This window comes from Vombatus ursinus, unplaced genomic scaffold (genome assembly GCF_900497805.2).
Source record: "Vombatus ursinus unplaced genomic scaffold, bare-nosed wombat genome assembly UNPS02001419.1, whole genome shotgun sequence".
In the NCBI taxonomy this organism is placed as follows: Eukaryota; Metazoa; Chordata; class Mammalia; order Diprotodontia; family Vombatidae; genus Vombatus; species Vombatus ursinus.
The window spans coordinates 18507811-18535332 of NW_020941197.1; the positions used below are offsets into that span (position 1 = coordinate 18507811).

General features: G+C 37.5%; 1 protein-coding gene across 1 annotated transcript; it reads left to right on the forward strand.

Annotated features, from left to right (window-relative positions):
• The first annotated feature begins 1198 nt into the window (after positions 1–1198).
• Positions 1199–17055, forward strand: CUNH3orf85 (chromosome unknown C3orf85 homolog). Its single transcript, XM_027868259.1, has 5 exons — positions 1199–1280; positions 1397–1449; positions 13087–13220; positions 14200–14285; positions 15313–17055. Coding segments are annotated over exons 1-5 (354 nt in total). The 5' UTR covers positions 1199–1278; the 3' UTR covers positions 15392–17055.
• Positions 17056–27522: the final 10467 nt, after the last annotated feature.

Below are 27522 nucleotides of genomic sequence, written 5' to 3' on the forward strand. Positions count from 1 at the left end.
AACAATGACAACAAAGTACCCTGCATCTTTTTAAACTTAGGTTCCAAGATCTTCTGGTTGGTTATTTAATTTAAGGTCAGGAAAAATATAAGGAGAAGAGGATTGTAAAGATCCCTTCTGGGTCCATGACAATAGTATTGAACTTATTTTTCTATACACTTTAAAGTATATTTCTTTCATCATTGGCACAGTTACAAATTACCAACTTCCCTGTCAATTTAAGAGGGAGGGTACCCATAGAATACAGCACTCACACATGGCTTCAGGTATCAGGATATTGTAGTACCATTTGAATGTTCAACTATTTTCCCAGGGCTCCCACCAGCCCATTTTGGGACCCACTCCCCAGCTAAGGACCCAACTATTCTTGCTCTATGGAGGTGGTTTCTTTACACCTTTGGCTCAATGGCAATAAGCAAGTTGTTTTATGCTTCTTGGTTATCTCCCCACTGTGTCACATATAGTGCTAGTCACAAAATGAGTACTTGTTGGCAGTTATGTGTTACTAGAAAAATGACTGATGGTATAAAAGAAAATCTAATTTGAAAAAGAAACAAAATAAGGACAGACTGTTAGAAGATAGGGATTCTAGTATGGACTTTTTTGTCTGCCAGCTGTGTGACTCTGGGGAAATCACTTCTTTTGGCCTAAGTTTCTCTCCTGTAATATGAGGGAATTAGATCAGATAACGTCTAAGGTCTTTTCAATCTCTGACATTCCATGAGGAAGTCTCCAATCATGTGATCTGGAAAAAAGGTTTAGTCATTTAATTTTTCTTAATGTTACTTTTGAAATACAACATTATTTTAAAAACAAGAATGCACTCATTTTTACTCCTTATCCTGTGGCTGGTAAAGGGGAAAATATGGAGTAAGACCGAAGGTCACAAATTTTTACATATAAGTTCTTGTGTACACAAAGTAGAAGGAAGGAAGGGAGGGAGAGAGAGAGACAGACAGACAGACAGACAGACCAACAGACAGACAGACAGATAGACACAGAGACAGAGAGAGGAGAGAGAGAGAGAAACAAAAAGAAAGAAAAAAAGAAAGAGCTACCTATAATAATAGTCAGCTGTCACAAGTCCATCTAAAAGTCCAAAGGGTATAAAAGAAACAGGTCTATAACACAGCCACCTGAACTGAGGCTCTCTCTTTAGCCTCTCGGCATACAGCATTTACAGGTATGCAGTTATGCAGTGAATGATTAATAAGACTGAAGACTATCTGGTATACTCTCTACTTGTCGTGCTCAATTCAGAGAAATGCATGTGTATATATGTATGTATATGTATATGTGTGTGTGTGTGTAGATGTATGCCTGTTTGTATATATGTATGCATACATATACATACATCTACACACATATAAATGTATATTTTTCTCTCCCTATACAGGATCATGGCACATAAAATGATTCAAGTGGCCCTGTGCACAACCCTGCTCATAGGTAAGATCTGATTTCCCTCTGATTTACCAGATATTTCAGCCTTCTACCAACTTCCTTTGTCTTTTTAAAGAAGTGATCATAATCAAGCCTTGCTTCTACACCTATCCCACAGTAAGATATTGGATTTAGAGGTGGAAGGAACCTCAATCACTAACTCGTTTGTTTTGTAAATGAGAAAACTGAGGCCTAGAAAGGTGGGGTGACTTACTTAAGTTTGCATAGTGATTGATAGAACCAGGAATTGAGCCTCTGACCCCAAATTCGGCTTACTTTTTTACTGCCTGTAGAGCAAGCCTGAAGCATAGTAGTATTTCAGGTTCTAGAATTTTTGCTTTTGGGTAGAGGCAGTGTAGTACAATGATAGGGGTTATTGGCTCTGGAATCAGAAGATCTGGGTTCAGATCCTAACTCTCATTCTTACTACCCTTGTGACTTAAAGAAAGCCACAACCTCCCTGGTCCTCAGTTTCTTCTTCTGTAGCATGAGTAGGTTGTATCAGATGAACCTCCAGCTCTAGATATAGATAGATATATATATATATATGTATATATATATATATATATATATATATATATTTAATTTTGGCCATGAGTTTCATGTTGTTGTTCAGTCATTTTCGATCGTGTCTGACTATTTGTGACCCTGTTTGGGGTTTTCTTGACAAAGATCCTGGAGTGGTTTGCCATTTCCTTTTCCAGATCATTTTATAGCTGAGGAAACTGAGGAAAGAGAATTAAGTGACTTGCCCAGGGTCACACAGCTAGTAAATGTGGCTTTCGTGGTTGTTTGGTAATATCAAGTTGGTCCTTGATATTATTAATTTTGTGTCATAGCTTTCCCCAAATATCATTGGGAAGGTGATAAAAAAAAATGGTCTCATTTCTAAGGAACTTCCATATCTGGATGCTAAAATACCTCTTGGAAATTGAACTTAGCTGATTTTAGTGTTACTATCTAAAGAACTCAGAATAGTTTAGCAGCATGAATTCATTAGCCTTTACCACACCTTGTGGTGCCTAGGACAGGTGTTTTACAGATGAACCAGGGAGATACAAAAAAGCCCAAGTGGTTTGCTGCCAGAACCTAAAAGGAAGTCACTTGCTCAGCTGGGGATTGAATGAATGGATATCTTTGAAACACAGACTGTTGTCCTAATCCTTAAACCACAAGGTCATTTGCTTTTATTTACAGCCAAATCTGAAAATATTTACAAAGGTGCTTGTTGTAGCTTTGCACCAGAGTTGAATTTCCACAATGCAGCTATGAATGTTTCCAAAGAAGACACTTAATACATAGTAAATAACTACTGTAAAGTTAGTTCAGGATGCATTAAAGAAAAATATCTACTTCCTGTAGTCTGACTTGATAAAATAGCTGCTTTAGCCCTGAGCAGGTGAATATTTATTTGTGTATAAAGAGTTTCCATCAGGGGTGAGAGCACATTTGATATTCTGAAATAAACCATAGAGAAAGTGTTGGCCAGGGTATACATATACACACACAGCACATATAATTTTTCTGCAGGGTTATCAGACACCACCTCTAGAAAATGAGGCTTATTCAATTAAAGCGAGTTTCTGAGGGCTGAAATCAAGGATTGCAAATCAAACTCGGGGACTGCATTGTAACTAAGAAATGCCATGTTTTGGCTTGGCCATTGAGCCATGCAGTTTGACTTTACTACTGGTGATAAAGAATGACTGCATTGCTACAACAGCACATCTTGTCTGCATTTATCAATGAGAGCTATGGAGTCAAGTATCTCTGAGAAAAAAGAAATGATTGGTTAAATACTTCACCAGACTTTCTTAACGATCTGGGCTAAATGAACTGGGCTACCTAACCATGGTATTTACTCACTCCAGGCTCAAGCTGGTTATAGGTTCAATCAGTTTCATTAAACAAATTAGACAGGGAGGCAGCTAGGTGGTGCAGTGGATAAAGCACCAGTGAGGTGCTGAATCAGGAAAACCTGAGGTCAAATCTGGTCTCAGACACTTGATGTATACTAGCTGTGTGACCCTGGGTAAGTCACTTAACCCCAATTGCCTCGCCAAAAACAAAACAAAACAAAACAAAACAAAAAAAAACCCTCTAAAAACCTAGACAACAATAACAAAAACAATCCCTGTACTTGAATTCAATTAAAGAACAAGGATATAGACAAGGACTGGGGCACTTTGCTAATTCCTCCAACTAAGGAGGAACTAAGGTACTAAGTACTAATCCTAAAGAATAGGAAAAGGATGTCTCTAAGAGATGCACAAGGCATGTAAAAGTTAAGTTACTTGCCCAAGGTCACACAGATATTGCGTGTCAAAGGCCGAATTTGAACCCAGGTGTTCTTGACAATCTTTACAGAATTCTATCTATTGTGCCACTTTGCATTTACAAGCCAAAAAAAAAAGAGGCCTCTGAATTGCTGGTATATCTGTGAGGTCATTGCAGGAATAGGAGAGAAGGATTTTCACCATGCCTCAGAACCAGATATGTGTTCTATAGATACTACATTCTAGAGGTACCATGTTGCAATGGAAGTTACTTGCTTTACAATCAAGTCTTGATTTAAAATTTCAGCTGTATCGATAACTCTCTGTATGATCTGAGTAACCTTTGTAGGTCTCAATTTTCTCTTCAGGAAAATAAGGGGCATTGGATTAATTGACTTTGAAGATCCCTCCTAACCTAATCCTTTGAACTGATTTGATTGATATTTTTAAAACTATATAACCTAAGAATAAGAGAAAATGAGTGGGAACAGGTATTTCCATTTTTCTAAGAATATTTTTGAACCTATTTATCCATTCTTTCTTGGTGTGTTTCTGCTTACTGTAAGTAGACAAGGTAAAGAGAAAAGTTTGGTATCAGTTACTATGAAGGAGTAAAAATAGTTATATCCCCCTGATGGTACTGTTTAACAAAGCACATTTCTCCAAGGAGATCAAATGCACTAAAAAAAATAGGAGCAAAATTATCTAGTCCTACCCTGTCATTTTATACAGAAGGAAATTGAAGCCTAGAAACTTTAAGTGGCTTGCCCAAGTTAATGCATGTAAGGAAATAGTAGAACTGGGATCCAAACCAAGGCCCTCTGATTCTAAATCTAGGTCCCTTTCCAATTTAGCATAATGAAATAAAGGGGGGAAAAACTTATTTCCTGTTTTTATTGATGAGAATATAGAAGAGAGGATGGTAAAGGGATTTTCTCCAAGTAATTAAATTAATGGGAATAAAACCCAAGCCATTCTTCTGCTGTGACCAGACGTGTAACCTATTTAATTTGATTTTTCTGGACTATAGGATCAAAGGGTTGCTAGGTGGTGTAGTGGATAGAATGCTGGGCCCAGAGTCAGGAAGACTCATATTCCTGAGTTCAAATACAGCCTCAGACACTTACTAGCTGTGTGACCCTGGGCAAGTCACTCAACCCTGTTTGCCTCAGTTTCCTCATTTGTAAAACGAGCTGGAGAAGGAAATGGCAAACCATTCCAGAATCTCTGCCAAGAAAACCCCAAATGTAGGGGTCATGAAGAGTGGGACATGATGAAAAATGACTGAACATCATTATCATCTTAGAATCAAAGATTCAAAAACCAGAGTTATCAGAAACCCATATGGGAACTCCTGAAAATTTATCAGAGAATTGGTTCTCCCAAAGCCAGAGAGGCAGGTAGCCAAATTCTTCCTTAGTTCAGCTTCCAAGGCTACAATATTGCTCCCTGAAGAACTAGACTAAGAACAGAGAAGGTAAATTTGATGCTAGATATATTCATGAAGTAAGAGACAAGTGATACTTAAGCTATCTCTTTAGTGATAATGCAGATAAGAAGAGATACTATAGCAGAGTGGAAAGAACCTAAAATTTGTATTAGAGGACCTGTGTTCAAATCCCAGTTCTGCAACCTGAGTGATTTTTTTTTTTTTGAGGCAATTAGGGTTAAGTGACTTGCCCAAAGTCACACAGCTAGTAAATGTCTCAGGTTGAATTTGAACTCTTGACTCCAGGGCCGGTGCTCTATCCACTGTACCATCTAGCTACCCCATCTGGTGTGATCTGAAGAAAATCACTTTTCTGTGATGAAACATAATAGGAAGGGCCTGAGCCAGGGAATCAGCAGGGTTGTCTAGACAATTGGTTGTTAAACTCAAATAGATTTGGATTTGACAACTAATCCTTACACAAGGGTCCCTGCAGACCACATATTTACTTAGTTTTAAAATGTAATGTTATCAATATTTTATTGTATTTTTATTTTGTTAAATATTTCCTCATTATATTTTAATCTGGTTCTGGCTGTACTTGAAAGTGTGTGGGCCATGTGTTTGAAGTCTTTGGTCTAAACCATGCAATAAAATAGCCTGTCTATGGCAGTGCTGACTTTTAAAGGATAACCTTGAACATAACACATTCCATCTTAGTAGGACACTTGTAAAATCAAACAAATCAATTTCATACTTTAATGGAAACCTATAGCCCAAGATCCTACGTCAACAAAACAGATTTGGTAAGTTGTGCCTACTTGAATAATTACTCCTAGATAAATCTACCCTAAAAATTTATTAGGATTTAAGATTCATTGAGAGGCAGTTGTGATATAATGGACCTAAGAATGCTGGTTCAACATCATGGTTCTGGCACATGCTAGAAGTCATTTAACCTACTTAGCTAAGTCATTGATAGGTTGCCATCTGCCCTGGGAGAAGAGGTTTCCACACTGAGAGCTTTCTATTCTGTTGAATTATAGATCCTTCAGGTATACACATACAATTTATTAGGCAATATGTAGGAGAGAATAACCCCCCCAATAAATCCCCAGTTCAATAGTCTATCTTGGCATATACGTGTTCCATGTTCTCAAAGGCTATGCCAGGGACGTACCAGCAATGGTTGGAGACATCACAATGAGGCATTTAGTGATGGCAATCTTGGATTCTTGAAGGCCATTCCACCCATGATGGTTTCTACAGGCTGGAAAGGCTACAGTTACAGTCACAGAAGTGGACTGCATAACTGTCATCCAATGGGGATCAGTTTAGCCAAGTATGGAGAGGCTTATCCCTGGGTTGGAAAAGGAGTGATAAGTGTTTCATTGTCTTTCAGAAACACAAAAAACGTCTACTATGGTAGAAAAGAATTGGGAGTTAGACCATTCAAAAGAAAGCCCAATAGTATGAAATAGTTTATGTAAAGTTCTTTGCTAACCTTAAAATGTTATATATTAGTTATTGTTATCATCAAAATCATGGATCCTTAAATTAATAAAGTCTATAGAAAATGGAATTTTCTTCCTTCTTTCCTGACCCTTTCTTCCTTCTTTTCTTCCTTCCTTCTTTCCTTCCTTCCTTCCCTCCCTCCCTCTTTTCTTCCTTTCTTCCTTCTTTCCTTTCTTCCTTCCTTCTTTTCTTTCTTTCTTCTTTCTTTTTTTCTTTCCTTCTTTCCTTCTTCCTCTCTTTCTTTCTTTCCTTCTTTTTCTTCCTTTCCTCCCTCTCTTTCCCTCAGGGTCTGTCTCTATCTGTCTACCTGTCTCTCTCTTTCTCTGCCCTCCTCTACCAATTTTGGGTGGAAAACTTCCTTCTACTAATATAAAGTGGAAAAAGCATTAACAATTTATAATCTTAGAGAGTTGCCTAGGGCACTGAGAGATTAACGGCCTTACACAGGGTCACATAGTCAATATAGGTTTGAGGCAACACTTGAACTCTGTTCTTCCTGACTCCAAGTCTGGTTCTACAGCCACACTATTTCATAATGCTTCTCTTTTCTTTTTTACCTCCCTCCCGTACTTCATGACTTTTCTGTCTTCTGCTTCTTGTTATTTTTCTCAATATCTTTTAAGTTTCTAGCTCTAATTGATCCTAAACATTTTTCCAGGCTAAATACTTGTAACCTCATGAACATTTTCAAAATATCAACCCTACCCACACCCCTAAACCCCACTTTGCTTTGACTTCTCTGTAGTAAGAGAGTTTTCCCTTTATTATGCAGGAATATTTATATAGGAATAGTCCTTGATCACTTTTTTTCATCTTCTGATGCATTGTAAATTTATTTCTACCTTTAATTCTAACAGTTCACTTTAGTTTCTGACTGGTGCTCTCAAGAATTACATACACATATGTACATACATGCATTCATGCATGCAAACATATATATACACAATGAATGAAATTATGTTGCACACAGTTTGATTGTGAACAACATTTAAAAGCATGTTAAGTAAGAATGAACCTTTTGGACTTTATAGAAGACTTTGCATTCTAATTGGCATTGTTAGTCATGATCTTGAAAATGTTCCATCTAGATAGTGAACCTGAAGGGATGACTATTGAATCATGGAAAATATTTCCCTTCCAGACCCAAGATAAAAAATTCTATCCACCTCCAGAGTAAGAGCTGAGGTACTCTGAGTACAGATTGAAGAACACTTGTTTTACTTTATTTTTCTTGTTTTTTGTGTATATGTATTTTCTTTTGTATTATGGCTAATATTGAAATATGTTTTGCATGGCTTCCTATGCATAATCAATATCATTTTGCTTGCCTTTTCATTGGGTGGAGGGGTGGGAGAGAACTTGGAACTCAAAAATTTTTTAAATGTAAAAAAAGAAAGAAAGAAAATATTCCCTCTCATATTCATTATATTTTCTGTTAGATTAAGGAACTGCAAAGAGTTCTGCCAGCTCTCTATACCTTGAAGTAATCCCAGAGAACAATGTAGATCTGTGTTGTGAGAGGTGTGTGTGTGGGGGGGGGGGGGAATGGAAGGAGGAGGTAGAAAAAGAATGATTAAAACAAGTAAAAGTAGAATTAAACAAACTTAAGTAATGCTAACTTCTGTTTACTTTTCAAAGTAACCAATATGCTAGTACATTTGTCAATAGAGTCAAAGTCCTAAAGTTAAAAGTTCACTTACAAACTAACAGACTATTTTGTATGAAAATATGTAGCCTGCCCTCTACTTCAATTCCCTTTTTTCTATTCTGTTTTTTCTCCTTTTGTCTCCTTTTGTCTTTCTAGAATTCTTTTCTTATTGCATTTCACTTCTTCCTTTCTCTTTTCACTTCTCCTTCTCACTATTTCCCATGTTTTCTGTCCTTCTCTTGTCTTCTTTTCACTTTGCTTCTCTTCTCTCCTTTCTTCTCTTCTCTTTTTTCTCTCTTTCCCTTTTCTTTTCTTTCTGTCACCCACCCTAAGTTTCTCTCACTGTCTACATATACACAGACACCCATTCTACCATTTTGACTAAATTTATTGCTCTATTGGGTTAAATTACTTGTGTGACTTGCTTTTCATCTAAATCCAGTCAAAATGGCCAAAACAGTTATATTTCAAACATTGGGCAAACTCTACCCTTCCTTCCATAATTTTTAAGGGCAGAATCCAAGAGTTAACAGTGATAAGAAAAAGAGAAATATTCTATTCTTTTGAAATTCCTGAAGAACACATGTTCATGTGACCCTTATATCGGAGGCTCTCTGGACATAAAAGATCCACATATAACAGGAATTTATCTCTGTTCTGGCTCACCTGTGATCAGTTCAGTGGAACAGTGGACAGACAGCTGGGTCTGAAGTCAGGAAAACCCAAGTTCAACCTGGGCCTCAGACACTTACTAGTTATATCACCATAGGCTAGTCACTTAACCTCTGTCTACCTCCCTTTCCTGAACTATAAAATGGGAATAATGATAATAGCACCTGTCTTTCAGGGTCATTATAAGGATCAAATGAGATAATGTTTGTGAAGTACTTAGCACAGTGCTTGGCACATACTAGGTGCTTAATAAATGCTTTTCCCCTTCCCTTCCCCAACACTGAGCTCAGCTAGATAAGCTCAGAACCTTATTAACACCACCCAGAATGTTGTTATAAGCTTCCCTTGCAAATATATGGTGTACACGATTCAAAGATTGAATACATTTGTTTACATGTCAGAAAGGAAAAAAATGGAGCTCATTCAGAGTTCAAGACAAATCATGACATTTGCTTATGTGTGACTTTCTCTTAATTAGAAGGAAGGAAGGAAGGAAGGAAAAAAGAAAGGAGATTTTATTAGTCTACTATATGCCAAACACTTTACAATTATTATTTCATTTGAACCTCACAATAGCCCTGGGAGGTAGGTGCTGTTATTATCCCCATTTTACAGTTGAGGAATCTCAGGCAAACTTTAAGTGACTTAGTCCAGGGTCACACAGAACTCTGCATAGCCTCAGTCACCCTTAGCCACACTCTGAGTAATTTCCTCTATTTTTGACTCCTTAACGCTTGACTCTTCCTTGCATTATTTAGCTCCAAGTCTCCTATGACTCTCTGTAAAATGTAGATCTCAGAAAATAAGGGGGACATGTTCCCTGTTGCTTCTTCCTGTGAAAATTCTTCAATTGTCCCGGCCACAGTTTTCAAATAGATACCAATGTCCTCTTCTTTTGCTCTTCTGAAAGAATGTCCCAGTCAGAAACCAGTTCATAGTTGCATAATTCAAGTGTTATAGAGACAGGATTTGAATCCAGGTCTTCTGATATTAGATCTAGTTCTTTCTACTGCAGTAACCGGATCTTCTGACTTTTACTATAACACTGCTCTTGGGACCATACATGGCTTATGGTATGAGCTTTTATTTTTAAATTTCATTTCCTCATGACTCAGAAAAAGTGGAGAACACAGATTTTCAGGCATCCCTTCCAAAATGATCATGTTTCATCATTAGATTAAATCTATCACTTAATCTGGGCAACTAGGTGGCACATTGAATAGAGTGTTGGAGCTGTAAATCAGGAATACATGAGTTCAACTCTGGCCTCAGACACCTACTAGCTATGTAAACCTGGCCAAGAAACTTAACCCTGTTGGCCTCTATTAAATGAACTGGAGAAGGAAATGGCAAACCATTCCAGTATCTTTGCCAAGAAAGTCCCAAATGGGGTCACAAAGAGTCTGACATGAGTGAAATGACTGAACAAAACAAGTCACATTAACTTCCCTCTAAATAATGGAAAGATAGAATAGGGACTGAAGCTGTGATCTCATTGATGTAGGGAACTACTCCCTGTGGGGGCCTTCCTCCACTAATTTAGGTTAGCAGCTTCTCTGCAATTTATAGTCCAGACAGCTTCTAGAACACTGAAATGTTACATCTAATTAAAAAAAGTTGGAAAACCAAGGACCCAGGGTCCAACATAATTTGTCCTCTGAAACTCAAAGTCCTGATCTATTCCCTACTAACTTTCAATGTTGACCAGGAAGAAACAAAAGGGAGGAGAAATTTCTCAAGCAGAGAGAATAATAGTGTGTTCTTATGTATTATTTGAGTTTAATTCCCCATACTGCCACTGACCTACTTACGCTGACCTTGGATAAGTCATTTCATATGTGTGTTAATTTTATCATTTGTAAAGTGAGATAATAAATATTACTTTCTGCCCATCTCCTGGGGGATATTTTCATCACCATCAATTAATATTTATTGAGAACCCATTATGGGGTACAGAATGCTGAGGTGGGTACTTCATTCTGAGAATTATATAGATCATATCAGTGAAACATTTTTATCTACTAAAAAGAAATTTTATGAAAAGGTAGAATTATTAGGCTCTAGAACAGAAATACTGCGTATTTAGAGTATAATCTAGGCTTTATATAATAGCCCTTTTGGGGGGGGGCAAATATATCACACAATTAGAAAAATGGCAGCACCTAGTTTTTTGCTTTGACTTCTTTCAGTTTCTGAGGAGCAAGATTATTAGCAATTATTGCATTTTATTTCCTTGAATTTAAGGTTAGAACCTGAACAAAATCCATTTAAGAAATGTACAATAGATCACAGATACAGATGATATATATACTTGCCTGAATTTCCACTTTTTTGGAAAAGCACACCAATATTGAAGAAGAATGTGTGTACACACACATCATTTTTCTGTTATTTGTTTAAATACACTATTATTGTATATATATACACATATACATTATTATTTATATATGTATAGATATACACACATATATACATACCAGGAACAACACATAACATGCATGTTGGTCCTTGAAAGCCCAGGACTTAATCATAGAAAAAGGACCAATAATAAGGTGTTAAACTAACTATAAATCTTTAGTCAGGCCAAGTAATCTTTTTATGAGGTACAAATAAGTTCCTTGAGTGAGGCAAATGGAAACATCATTGATGAAGAATGATTGGGTACTCCCCTAGATGGTGCCTAAAGAACATTCTAGAAATGCTAGCTATCATTATTATTTTGTTATTTGGACCTCACAACAACCCTGGGAGGTAGGTATCATTATTATCCCTGTGTTATAGTGGAGGAAACTGAGGCAGATAGAGATTGAGTGACTTTCCCAAGGTCATATAGCCGCTAAGCATTTGACACTCACATTTGACCATGTACTACAATTCTATCATCTCACTTTATGAGTGAGGAGGGGAGAAGGAGGAAAAAGTCAAGCTTTCAGGATTCCCCCTTTAGGAACTTTCCTCTCCAGTTACTTCCGATTTGAGACTCACTGTTTATTCCCGTAACCTGGACAGTTTCTTCCTGTTTTCCTTCTCTCCTGCAGCCACATCCAATATTTCTCTTTGATTTGGTCTTCTCCTTCTCCTCGGATAAGGATGTCAGGCAATCTTTTATGGCTTCTGGTGATTCCAGTATATCTAAAGTAAGATAAAAGGGCAAGAAAAGCTGGGCATGAAGCATAGTACTCTCATGTCCTCTGTTTCCATCCTGTAATTCTGAAGCATACTAATACTATTAATTTCTATACCTAATACTATTTTCATATACATAAGGATAAAGGAGAACTCTGAAAATGAAGGAAAGTAACTAATTTTGACAAAGTTCATATTAAACAAATCTTCATCAATGTATTATCATATGCTTTAGAAGTGAAAAGGACCTTAGGTAGTATTTAGACCAAGCTCTTCATTGACTAGATGAGGAAACAGACCCAAAGAGAGGAAATGACTTTTCTAAGATCACATAGGAAACCTGTTAATAGGTAATTAACAGAGCTGCAATTTAAACACAGTTCCTCTGACTCCATATCCTATGTATCCCACCACAGGATAATAATATTACTAATATGGTGCCCAATCTAACAGGATCCTGGTCCAATATAGCAGAATCGGGTTAGTCATATGGTCTTGGGACATCCAGAAATTCTATAAACCAGTGATTCTCAACGTGTCATTTGGAGACCCTGAGGGATCCCTGAGACTCATTCAGGGTGTCCCTGAGCTCAAAACTATTTTCAAAAAAACACTGAAATGTCTTAATTTCTAATACATTAAATATCAATAGATATAATCAACATAAACAAAAACTCTTTGGAGGGTTCTCAGCAATTTTTAAGAATATGAAGGGATTCTGAGATCATAAAGTTTAAGAACCACTGCTATAAACTACAGAGTGGGAAATATAGCAAACCAAAAATAAATAGTGAAAAAAAGTAATGACTTTTTCTCCTCAAAATACCTACAATCACTTAGGACACAGAGAAGCTGGTGCCACACTTGCATTCACACTGACTCATCAATTATAGATGAGTTGTAATACATAAAAAGATGTTAGAACCTCAAAGAGTTTTTTTAATATTAGAAATATACATAGACTGTTTCAATTGCAGGTGTGATGGGAGCTCCATTTTTGTCAGATGATTCGGCAAATCAATTTCTACGACTAAAAAGACAAATATATCCACAGGATTACTGGTACCCAAATCACAGTCAGAATGGATGGGGATATACTCTGGCTGAACAGGTAATTTGCTTTTGGCACACAATACAGGGGTATGCCAATAAATGTTTGATAACTGGGCTCTCTGGGGGAAAAATGCATGCATACATGTTTTTAAGTTTAATCTGCAATATTTATACTTTCTGAAATCTAGACAATTAATTAAATAATAAATCAATCCCTAATTTTTTTTTTTTTAGCAACTGTTCATTTCTGAGGAGTACTTGCACACCCTGACAATTTAACAATCTAACTGGGTTGAAGCTGGCTTCTGACCCTTGCTTCTGACATTTACTAGGTACATGACCATAGGCAAGTTTATTAAGTTCTCTGAGCCTCAGACAACTCTCTAGGACTTATCTACCAAGTTATAAACAGTTTGTAATGTGTGTTGATGGAAGGAATTCCCACACCCACACATGATCCTTGATATACATATATATATATATATATATATATTTTCATGCCCCACCAAATATAATAACAGTACTTGATAGCACAATTGTAAAAGGAGTTTGAAGCATGAAGGATAAACAGAGCATGGCAAATGAGAAGAGCAAAGATGATTTTAGGAGGCAGCATGATGCAGTGGGAAGAATCCTAAACTTGCAGTGTGAGAACCTGAGTTCAAATTCCAAGTCTGCCAGTAAATAATATTTGCTAGCATTTATATAGCTCTTTAAGGTTTGCAAAACACTTCCTATGGTACCTCACATAACCACATAAAGTAAGTGCTATTATTATTGTCATTTTTATAGATGGGAAAACTAAGTCCCAGAGAGGTTGATTCTTAGAACTTGTTAACACTTATTCAACCTTGGGCAAGCCTCAATTTTCTCCTCTGTAAAATTAAAAGTGTTGTACTAGATGACTTCTAAATTCTTTTCCACATCTAAATTTAAGCTCTATGATACTACAATGGCTTGGGGTTTTTCCTGGGATGAATCACTGGTTTAATCTTACATGGAAAATTGACGATTGCTTTTGTTCTTCTCTGTCATAGGCTAGTGAATTATGGACTGCTGTGAGAACAACAGCCCAGTATTACATGGACCTGGGGTCTTTTGCCTTTGATCCGTCAACTGCCCAGTAAGATTACTTTGTCTTACTACACTAAGAAAATGAAAATGATGGGAATTAAAATGAAATGCTGCAAAATATTTATCAATAAGGAAATGGGCTTTTAAATGGAGAAATGTGAATGCAACATTTCCAGGACAAGGAAATATTGCCTATGTTCTTTAGTACTTTATGTTTGTTTGGTTGTTCTGTTTTGTTTTTGAAAGGAGACAGTGCCTTCATTTTAACTGGGAGGGAAGATTTTATATTCAATTAAAATTCAATGAGCATTTAAGCACTTACTTTGTGCTAGGAGTGAGGGATACAAATACAAACAAAAAAAAAAGTCTCTCTGCCCCCAAGTTCCTTATTCTGGAGGGGCTGAGATGGGGGGGCGGTACAGCACAGGCATTTCAGGAAATGTAAATTATACATTTAACTCATCCTGGTCAAGCCCAGGGCTCTTCACAGCTAAGGGAATACTGGGAGGAAATAACTGTCCTGCAACAGACTAGCACCTGTCTCCCCTTGCTCTGTGGCCAAGACTTTGGAGTGGGAGTTCAAAGGTATGTTACATACACAAAATACATAGAAAGTAAATTGTGGGAGGGGAAGAGCACCAATAACTAGGAAAACAAAAAAAAAGTTGCCTGTAGAAGGTGACATCTAAACTGAGTTTGTCCCTAGCATATTACCTCTTTAATACTTTTTCTTTAACACTTCTAATATCTTTTCTAAATAGCTTTTCTAAACCAGTCATAGAGCTTCAAAAATCATTGAGATCCTCCTTTTCTCTTCACAAAGTATTACTCATAGATCATAGTATCATAGCCGGAAGAGACCTCAGAGCTAATCTAACCCAACCCTCTCATTTTATAGATGCCCAGAGAGACAAACTGAGTAACCTGAAGTCACACAGCTACTAAGTATGAGAATTTGTGGATTTTCAAAAGGGCTACAAAGAAATATTCCAAGATCTCCCTATTCTCGTGTTCCTTGATCAGATTTTCCCTGGCCTTGTTGAGTTTTATAACAGCATCTGCTTCTCCTTTCCTAGGGACCACATTAAGTCTTACACGGATATGTTGCAGCAATCTGGAACCCATCTTCAGTGGGAAGGGAACAAACACGACTGAGAATTTAGAAGAAGCACCAACCGTGAAGTCCACACGTCCCACGACTTTTCAGATATTGCACTGTCAGTTACCTACCATCTCTATACTTCATATTCCATCCCTTAGATGATTCTTGAATGCTGAATTTTGAGAAAGTGTATAATTTATTATGTTGTCTATTATTAGCCATCTGTGGCTGTAAAACACATGAGGAAAAGATCGTAGGATCATAGATTTGAGGTGGAAAGGACCTCGGAAGCCATCAAATCCAACCTGCCTCATTTAAAGGGAGGTACAGGGAAGTGAAATGACTTGCCCAGGGTCACACAACTAGGGAGTGGGTGAGACAAAATTTGAACCCAGGTCTTCCTGACTGCAGTTCCACCACTTTATCCACTATGCCCAATAATTTTCATAAGGGCTATGAGGAAGAGGGGCAGAAGAATTAGAGAAGGTTTCATCCAAGTGATGGCATCTGAGTTGGCCCTTGGAAGAATTCCAATAGGTGGACATGAGGGAGAAAGAGAGGGAAGTTCATTCCAGGCATAGGGAATAGGAGAATTAAAATTGATGTAAATACTATAAAGTTCTTTTTCTTCAAAGTCTGATAGAAATTTGGAAGAAACCAAATTTTAGAGTAGTGTAGGGTGTAGAATTGTGCTCCAGTAGGATATTCTTTTGTTCATTTGCTATGCTCTGTGTAGCAAAGGAAGAGTAGACAGTTTGTTAAAAGACACACTGTGAAATTGTAAGGCTGATTTTTGCTTGGTTTTACTCAAGCATCTTAGTAATCACACTGTGATTCAACAAATAATAAATTTCATCCCTATTGACAAAATGTTTATTATTCCCTGAAACATATTTTCATGAGGAAATAGTTTGGATCCTATAACATACCAAAAGCCACTAGACTTATGTGAGAAAATTTGTGCCTAAAACCAAACACTATCATCTAGGCAGCTAAGTAAGACATATAGGTGATCGATAAGCAACCCCCAGCAACATATGTTGTTCATTCATTCAGTCATGCCTGACTCTCTGTGATACCATGGACCATAGCATGCCAGGCTCTTCTATCCTCCACTGTCTCCTGAAGTCTATCCAAGCTTGTGTTTGTTGTTCCTATGACACTATCTTTCCATCTCATTTTCTGCTATACCTTTTTCCTTTTGCCTTCAATCTTTCCCAACATACCTATGGTATAGAAAAAATCACGTGCTAAGTTAAATGGTGCTAACTATTAGCTATATTGAAAATTTCTCTTCCTGGCTCTGCTTCTGACTCACTTCCGACTTACTACCATGACTTGACTGCCTTCTCATCCTAAGACTTCTCTCAACACCCCCAGGCTTCTCACCCTGAAATATCTCTCTAAACATACTGGCCTACTTCTCGTATTAGAGAGTTCCTTCCAAGGGCCTCCATTTTAGGGACAGGCCCAGACTGGCCATTGTTTATTTCCCTCCTGGTTGTGCGTCTGACTCTCTAAATGTTACCACTATGCTCCCGCAGGTATCTTTTCCCAACTTCCCTTGCTCCTTGTCAGGTCCTTTTTTATGTGTTGTTTTCTTTTCATTAGAATGTAAACTCCCTGAAGACAGGGACTATTTTTCTTTTTGCTTGTAGTTGTATTCCCAGCACTTAGCATCATGCACTTAGTACATGTTTTTTGCCTACCTTGCTTACCTTCCTGAAAACAACTATTATCAATCAGTTATTGAATTAAGAGTGATTGTCTTCAAAATAATTTAGTAGTTAAATTCAAACATCTTTCTCCAATACTAGCTTGTGTGTTTGTGTTACCAATACTGTATGAAAGTCTATTTGTCTGTAAGTAGTCTCAATAGCTCTAGATATCATCCTGAAAGAAAATAGATATCGAGGCAAAAAGAAAGGACCATAAATCACTGTCTTCTTATGCTGTTGTCCAGTCATTTTCAGTCGTGTCCAACTCCTTGTGAACCCTTTTTGGATTTTCTTGGCAAAGATGTTGGAATGGTATGCTATTTCCTTCTCTAGCTCATTTTATATACAAAGAAGTGAGACAAACAGGATTAAGTGATTTACCCAGGGTCACACAGCTGGTGTCTGAGGCCAGATTTGAACTCATGAAAATGAGTTTTCCTAATTCTAAGCCCAGTGCTCTATCCACACTGCACCACTTACATCAGTATGAAGAACTGCAGGATGTAAGATGCCTCTCTTTGATGTAGAAGGTTCTATATTCTATTGAAACATCAAGAAAATAATGGTGCCATACTTTAAAGAGCATTTGATTTGGAGTCAGAGAAACTGGCTTCAAATACCTGCTCATCACCAAAATGAAGGGATTAGATTGTATGGCTTTTAAATTCCAGATCTATGATTGTGATTTACTTTGAAGCAAAAGAATGCTAAGTACCTTGAGACAAATATGTGGCTCTCAGTTTTCCTCTTCTCATTTTCTTAGTTGAATTGATCCATAACTTAAATGAAAGTTATGGGGAATGACTTTTCATCTAAAATCAGACCCTCTGTGGACTATATTCCTTTTCTTCCCCCTCAGCTCACCAGATTCTTCAATTAAATATTAGTGATCTCCCATCATTTCCTGAAAGCATCATGCATGGGAATAAATAATTCCACATTAGCATTAAGAACAACAACAAGAACAAGGAGAAACATCATCATTCCTTATAGTTGTTTGATTTTTTAGAAGGCATTTTCTAGGAAACACTTATGTGAGGAGGGTTTATTATGTCCATTTTGTGGGTGAGGCAACTGAGGCTTAGAGAGGCTAAATAACTGGCACAAAGTCACAACTAATATCTGGCTGATCCAGCACTCAGTTCAGCTCTTCTTACCCAAGATGCAGTGCTCCTTCTATTATACTACATTACCTTTCTAGAGTTAGTATCCATTCTCAGTATCTAATCATTTATTAAGACCCTACTGTATGCCAGTCATTGCCCTTGACTTTGGGCCTTGAAATCATCTCTTCCAACTTCCTTATTTTCCAGAACATGGAATGTAGGCTGAGAGAAATAAAAAGATATGGCCAACCAAGGTCACAGCTACCAGGGGCATGGTGAAGTGAGATCTGGCACCAGCCAGGCAAATACCACTACCAAACCTTCTTAAGGTGCTATTCATAAGGTGCTATCTCCTCCAGAGAACACTTCAGAGACTCAAAACTGAATTCTTTGTCCAAATTCAGGTCCCTCCCCTTCAAGTTATTCTGAGTACAAAACTGCACAAAAGGAAATAATTACAGATCATCCCTTGCCAACTACATGGATGAGATGGTTGATAGGCAGTAAAGGAGGTAATGTTCAGATGGTCTTATTTTGTTATCTTTTCCATGTGGCTATTAGAATCAAACAAAAGGGGATGCAACTAGCCCAATGACTCTTATCCACTTTACCCCTTTCACAGAGTCAGCATTAGAGCCTAAAACAGAACTCAGAATATTCAGATTCCTAGTCTTCAACTTCTGCTTTCTTAAGGCCACATTTCCAAAGACACCCTTCAGAGCTGACTCATTATAATTTAAATTGAAATAACTACATGGATGGAAGCTACTGTACATATAGAATAAATTAAAATGCAAGGTGTTTATTTTCAAGTGTTTATTTTACTTATTCCATTTATTTTTCTTGGATTGGTCTAACGTATCTGGCAATTGAGGCAGACAGAGAATGTATATCTCAAACTATTATCTTCAACAACAATGACAGGCTGAATGAATTTTACTCAAAGCAATTTAACATTGACTGGTTAAATATACAAACCACCCATCTGAATAGGAGATATTGCCAGAATCACTCAAATTAGGGACAAAAAAATAAATGTTTGGAGATTCCATCACAAATTGGAACTGTCTTGGCAGGCAGTTCAAATGTAAAAATGTAATAAATTATCTAAATATGAAATATGTTACTCCATCAATCACAATGACAAAGGCAGCTGCATTATCTGTGTCTGATCAAAATCTTGGAAAACAAGCTAATTATTTTTCTACAGACTTTTGATGGGGCAGGGAGGGGTACTATGGTATTTCTCTATCTTTTGTCCCTATAAAAGCTCACTTAAAACACATGGGTGCTTTAATGATTTTTTTAGCCTGACATCTACCTTTAGGATAAGAAAATTCATAGACTTATACTTTAATTTAAAGTTTGATATTTTCACCTAGAACAACCATTTGAATATATTCCACTGGGTTCTAAGAGAAAGGTTTACATTTCCATCCATTTCTTTGCTTCATAAAACGTCATGGTGCTGCCATTTCCAAAATAAGAAAGATGGATGATGGTTCTTGGTAACTGAAGAACTCTCACATCTGACCCTGGTTAGTAATGTTGGCATAACAATACATAAAGAGAAAATTAGTCACTAGAGATGTCAGTAACTTCTGTTCATCCACAACTACTTTTTTAAATATAAGAAAAAAACATAACCCAAATTTTAGACACTAAAAGGGTCACTCAATTTAAAATACCCAGAAGTAATCCCATGGCATTCATTGGCACTGAGTATATAGTAAAACTGTGAAGCACATTTTATAGAATTATGGGATTTCAGAGCTGAAAGGGACTTTGTCTAAACCCCCTTATTTTGGAGATGAGAAAACAGAGGCATAGAGACAGGTTATGTGACTGCCCAAGATCATAGAGGCATAATTAGTGGAATCAGGGTTCATATCCAGGTCTTTCTGGATCCAAATCCATAGACCTTTTCATTAATCCATATGCTTGCCCTCCTCTAGATCACTGACTCCTAGAGAGTTGTTAGAATTTTCAAAGAATTTTCACATATGTTTTTACATCACACTGGCTCTAGTTGATGCTTGTAGTAACCCTGAAAAATGGACAATACTAGTATCCCTGTTTTGTAGGAAAAGTAATGAGAACTAAGAGCTTTCCAAGTCATTCCTTCAGTAACTGGCAAAACTGAAACTAGAATCCAGGTCCTCCAACTCCTAGTACTAATAGACATGGCTGTAGTAGGTACTGAATTATACCCATCACATCATAGATTCTGTGCATGTACACAGCTGCTGTCTTTGGGGGATTTTTCTTCCCTGTGGCTGCAGTCGGATTCATGGAGAGTGCCTGAAGGTTTTGTGGGGAACCTTCCCAGAATGAACCACTAGATGTCTCTATTTGGGTGCTTACTCTTAAGGAAGACAGAATTAAGGGGAGAAAAACTCCTACCAATTACTGGAAGCTCGATCAAACTCAGGCAAACTGGCATGATAACCTCTTTCTTTTGTTCCCTTACCCACATCCTTCCCAGCCTCACCAGGAGAGCTCCTTCTCCTGGGTCCTGCCTAGATACCAATACCCCTCTCCTCTCAACTTGTGCTTTTGTGGTATCTCTCTCTGCCTTCCCAGAGCCTGCACTGAATTATCATATCCTGGCCTGCCCACCTAGGTTGGTTCCCCAGCTAGTTTACCTGCTAGGATGATTCCTCTGCTGGCTGCTTAAGCAATGGCATATTTTTATTGGGCTTCCTTTACCCACTGATATTACCATTCCTATACACCATGCCCTTGGGGACTGGCTGCTGTATCTTCTAAAAGGATAATTAATTAATCAATCTAAACTAATGCTCTAATATGAGAAAGTTAAAGAAAATCCTTTAGAGTAGGCTCTCTTCTTTATCCCTTCCTAATTCTCTCCTCCCTCCTAGGTAGCATGTGTCCATTTTACCAACGGTCTTCTTGAGAGGACACCTCTAAACCCCCAACTAATGAAATGACAATAATGGTGAGCATTTACATAGCTGGTTAGGAGGACAGGATCAGGGAGAGCAAGCCAATAAAGGAGATATTTTAGGGGTAGGAGGGACTTTGTAATACATCTTGAATCACACTGTGTAGTTGTCTGGTACGACCTTTCCTGACTCTAATCCATCTGTCTTATTAAGTTTCCCTGGTGTCTTAATATCTATTACCAAGTTTCCATTTCTTCCTCACTCATCATACAGAGCATTTTAATAAAAGTTCCCTAAAGAGATGGAGTATGGTCTCATTGGTGATATGGAGAACTGCTAGGTTTTATTTCTTTTTTATTTTCAGTTTTGTCAATGGCATACTAGGTGACCTAAGGCAAGTTATTTTACCTCTCTATGTCTCATGTTCTCCAACTGTACAGCAGTTTGACAAAAAAAAAATATTCCCTGACAACTTCAGGAACATATTATATGACTAACTTGTTACCCTGAAGCCATTCTGCTCAGGGCTGCAGAATAAATTTAAATTCTTAATTCCCAAGGCAGATTTTGCAAAGGGGATCCCCTCCATGCAATTATTCTGGAAATGCTATCACCAAATAACCTGGGGATCTGTAAGCTTTTCAGGTTCACCAAGCACTATGGGGAATTGTTTGAAAAGTAGCTAAAATCACAGTAACAGCTTACATTATCGTAACTCTTTGAGGATCACAGAATCAGAGATTTAAAGATGGAAGGGATCTCAGAGGTCATCTGGTCATTTATTTTTAAAATTCAATTTTATTTTATTTTCAAGTCTGAATTCTCTGTCTCCCACTTCCTGATTCCCTTATCAAGAAAGCAAGAAAAACAAAATCTGTTACAAACACATACAGTCAATCAAAACAAATTGTCCATTTCTGCATTGTCCATTTCTACATGTAACATATTCTATATATTATATAGAATATATATCCTATATTCTATATAGCATATATAAAAATATACTATATTGTTGTTGTTTGTCCTTCATTTTGGAGGAAGACCAATGACATCATGGGTAACGTCTTGAATTGTTCGTGAATTGGACTTAAGTGAGGCAGTTACCCAAAGTTGTCAACCTCATTCTCTCTTCCTGAGTCATCAAAATCCAGCAGCAAGACAAAAGTCAAGACAACTGGCAATGACCCAAGATGCAATGGATGACCTTGACGTTTTCCATGTCTGACCAACAGTGCCAACTTCGGCCATCTTTAGGGCTGTTGGAACAAATTGTTCTTATCTGCCCATTGTGTCAGAGGAAGTCTTCACAAGCTTGGGGTGGTCATCCCCTTAACTCCCCAATGGGTTGGAGGCCTGTAGGTTACCCTCAACCTGTTTTAGACCATCTGCCAAGATGATTTACTGGTGTGTGGTCGCTGTACGTGCCACGACTTCTTGGAACCACAGGGGAGAGTTAGGGTACAGATGGAGACCATAGGTGAATGAGCAGCCCTGAAAAGGGTTCAGAAAGCCCTCATGCCAGAGGTGCCAGTCCTTCTTGAACACCCCATATACCTCATATAGTATATATAGATAGCATATGGGGTGTTTAATATATACTATACATGATATATGTACTATATTGATACTGTATGTGTATACTATATATACACATACCACATAAATACAAATATGTATATATATACATATATGTATGTGTATATATATGTATGTGTACATAACCTTGTATGTGTGTGTGTGTGTGTGTGTGTGTGTGTGTGTATTCTGAATCCATTACCTCTCCATCTGGAGGTGGATAGAATGCTTCATCATGAATCCTCTTGAAATTGTGGTTTCCCATTGTATTGCTCAGAGTTCCCAGGTTTTTCAAAGTTATCTTTGTCATATTATTGTTATTCTATAAATAGTTCCCCTGGTTCTGCTCCCTTCACTTTACTTCAGTTCACACAAGTTTTCCCATATTTCTCTGAAATTTGTTAACCTGAAATCATCACTTTCATCATCTCTTACAGCAAATGAAGAAAACGAGACTCAGAAAGGTTAAGCAAATGTCCAAAGTTCACATAGGTAGCAAGTATAATAGGTAGGTTTCAAACCACGGTCCTTTATTTTTCAAACCAGTATTCTTTACAATGAACTGCTATCTCCCTCATAGCATTTATATTGTGTTTTAACATTTGTAAAGCACTTTAAAAGGGTCATCTTACCTTGTGAGGGTAGGTGTTATTATTCTTCCCATTTTACTGATGAAGAAACTAAGGCTGAGAAAAGTTAAGTGATTTGCTCAGGGTCACACAGACAGTCTTAGGAAGGGCTGGAATTCAGGTCTTCCTTACTCCAACTCTAGCACTCTATCCACTATACCATCTACCTACCTAATATTTATAAAACATTTACCTTGCAAAGTGTTTTATTGGTAGAAGTAGATGATGCAAATATTACTTTTCTATTTCACAGGAGCAGAACTGAGGTTTAAATAGGTAAAGGGACACGTCTAGGGTCATAGAGCTGATATTAGAGGCTTAGAGGAGAGGAACTAGATCTGTGATTCTACTGATAGAGGCAAGTTCTCAGAGGGGAAACTCTCTCTACCAATGCAGGCTAGTAGTGTCTTCTTTGAAATTTAAGAGTTGAAAAGCAGAAGTGACAAAAATGGGGCCAGACACGGCCCGCAATACTCTCAAGTGCGGCCTGAACCAGGTTAAAATGTAACTGGGAAGTATTTAGCAAGATAAATAAAAATATAATTAAAAATGGCTAACATTACAATTTAAAACTAAGTCACTGTGAGGCCTCAGAGCTCCTTATGGACAGGTTAGTGACCCCATTTCTATTTGAGCTTTACACCGTGGTGATAGAGAGTTACCCAGAGCAGTGAGAGATTAAGCATGACCTGGGCCACACAGCCAGAACGTGTCAATGGGGGGGACCTGAATATAGGTCTTCCTAGCTCTCTATCCTAAGTATCAGAGAAAAGTACTACACTCAAGTTAGTCTATGCTTCTAATTCTCCTTGGGGAGAAAAAAAAAGAATATGAAATGAAGTGCCAGGTTCTTAAAAAGAGTGGGGAATAGCTCAGAAGCCATGAAGGAAAGAAATCGTGAGATTACCAAGAAAGAAAGAAGAGCAATAGATGAAACCAGAGGAATATTGGTTTTGTACAGATTATTATCAAAGTGTATGCACAGATTTTAATATGCAAATATATTTGTATTATTCATGAAAATGATATAAATTAATTATTTGAATTATAAATTAGTTTTTCTCATTGACTTCCATTATCATTTTGGAGAACACAAAGAAAATTCTATCATACTTAATAATTATGGTAGTCACTATATGGAGTATTCTGTCACTGGTTGTGCTTTATCTGTGTGCATTTAATTCTCCCATATAAAAAATACAGAAAAATACACTTAAATCTATATTATTTTTATTAACTCTTTAAAAGAACCTATATAATTAGGGAGGATAGGCCAAAAGTAGTAGCATTATGTAAGAGAAAAGTCAAGATGCAGCCTGGCAGTAAGCTGAAATATGCTCCTGCAAGATCTGGCATAATTTATGAAGTACATAAAAGCAAAGGTCAAATTGCATTATTCTACTAAAAATCAAAATGTTAATGACTTTTAAAATGTTTATTCTGTATAGTACTTAATAATAGCTAATATTTATGAAACTATTTAAGTTTTGCAATGCAATATATATATATATATATATATATATATACACATATGTGTGTGTGTGTGTGGAGAAAGAGAGAGAGAGAGAGAGAGAAAAGAGAGAGAGTGAGAGATGGCACAGTAGATAGAGTGTTGGGTCTAGTGTCAGGAAGATTTATCTTCCTTAGTTCAAATCTGGCTTCAGACACTAGCTGTGTGACCCTGGGCAAGTCACTCAACCCTGTTTGACTCAGTTTCTTCATCTATAAAATGAGTTGGAGAAGGAAATGGCAAACTACTTCCATATCTCTGCTAAGAAAACCCCAAATGGGGTCATGAAGAGTGGAACCCAACTGAAAAACGACTAAAGGACAAAATTATCCCAATTGATCCTCATAACAATTCTGTAAGGTAGGTATTATTATAATCATGCTCATTTTATAAATGAGAAAACTAAGACTAAGGGATTAAGTGACTTTCTTGAATTCACACAGCTATTAAGTATCTGTATCAGGATTCAAACTCAGGTTTTCCTTACTCCAAGTCTTCTGCTTTTAGAAATGAAAGATCATCTGGTTCACTTGGCTCATTATTTCCTAGTCCAAAGGAGAAGACAGACCTATAAAGTATTAAAATCCTCTTGGAAGATTGCTGCATCCTTCCCAGTCTGAACCTATAGTAGGCTCTGGACCACAGGTGTTACGACAGGGGCAAAGGAGAAGGGAAATAGAGGAGAAAGGAGCCAGTCACAGGGAGAAAGAGGAGAAGGAAAAGTTGATTATTTAAAATTTATAGGTTTTCAGAAATAAGAACTTCTGTTCGAATAAAAAGTTTTACTGACCAATAAACATTCACCATGGACAGACAGTTGGAAAACAATGCTGGAAACTAGCTAGTCTCATCATGGCAGCAGTGACACAGAATTAATTGCCTTTCTATCCTCAGACAATGGATTAGGGAGCTACAAATGATTGTGCCCACTGGAAATAATGGATTACAGATGTCATTATTGTCTGATTATCCAGTGACAGGACCAACATTAACTTGTGACAGTATTGTAATTTATATAAAGAGAAATCCCCCTAGGACAAACAAGATTTGCTTTCTTTATATTTCCTACTTTGTACCTTCTCGGTATCACTCATATAAAAGTAGACTCAGGTATAGATTTTTATTATTCTTTTCAGAATTATAGAGGTTAGACCTCTCCAAAGACCCCATTAAACAGATGGAGAAACTGAGGCACAGAAAAGTTCCAAGGTCATACGTGGAATTTGTGGTAGACTAAAGAGTAGGACCCAGTCTTTCTAGTTCTCAAGCGCCTTTCAAGTTCTCATCTTTTTATATGCTATGCTGTCTCATTTTAGCTGCTAAATAATATTAACATTATTTAAGATAAATATTGAATGGTAGAATAGTTCTATCCTAGAGGCAGTTAGGTGGTATAATGGATGGAGAACAAAGCCTGGAGTCAGGAAGACTTGAGTTCAAATCCATCCTCAGACATTTAATAGCTGTGTAACCCTGGACAAGACATTTAACTTCTGTCTGCCTCAGTTTCCTCAACTATAAAATAGGGATAATAGAACCTACCTTCTAGGGCTGTTATGAGGATCAAATGAGATAATATTTGTAAAGCACTGAGCAGAGTGCCTGGCACAGAATAGGTACTTGATAAATGCTTCCTTCCTTCTTTCTTTCCTTCTTTCCTCCCTTCCTTCCTTTCCTCTGACTATGGCAAGGACTAGCATTAAAAAATGGCCTCAGGGTTCCTCTTTACTCCACTGAATTTCTCATTCAACAATCTTGGCAAAAATACAAATGCTAAGACATTATTCACCTTCTCTCCATGGCAAATATGTAAAAGGAGACAAACTATATTAACTACTTTAAAAAGTTTTATCTGGATAGAACATAATATAGTAGGAAAAAAAAACCAGTGGACTCATCATCACAGAGAAGGAATAAACATTTACATAGCACCTATTGTCCCATGGACTGTGCTTAGTGCTTTATACAATTATTATCTCAATTGATCCTCACGACAATCCTATAAGGTAGGATTACAATTGAGGAAAGTTAGGCAAACAGAGACTAAGTGATTTGCTCAGGGTTATAAAATTAGTAAGTATCTGAGGTTGGATTTGAACTCAGGACTTCCTAATCCTGGGCAGCTAGATGGCACAGTGGATAGAGTGCCGAGCCTGGAGTCAGAAAGATCTGAGTTCAAATCCAACCTCAGACAGTTGTTGCTATTTGTCCTTTGTTTTAGGAGAGGGCTAATGTCATCACAGGATGATGTCTCGACTTGCACATGAATTGGATTTAAGTGAGACAGAGTTGCACAAAGTCATCAGCCTCTGTCTCTTTCTGAGTCATCAAGTCCAGTAGTAAGATGAAAATCAGGATGACTGTTGATGAAGCAGTGGATGACTGTAGTGTCTCTATGTCTCACCAAGCTCTAAGCTCTTCACGGCACCTGCTTCAGCCACCTTCAGGGCCAGTGGAACAAATTGTTCTCATATGCCCATTCTGTGGGAGGAAATCTTCACAAGCTTGGGGTAGACACCCCCTTAACTCATCAATAGGGTTGAGGCCTGTTGGTTACCTTCAACCTAGTTTAGTCCATCTGCTGAGACCATTGTACCAAGGTGTGGCTGCTGTGCATGCTATCACTTTCTTAAAGCCATGGGTGAGAACTACGGGAGAGGGGAACACCAAAGGTAGATGAGCAGCTATGAAAAGGGCCCAGCAAGTCCTTATATCAGAGGTCCTAGTCCTCCCTGAATAC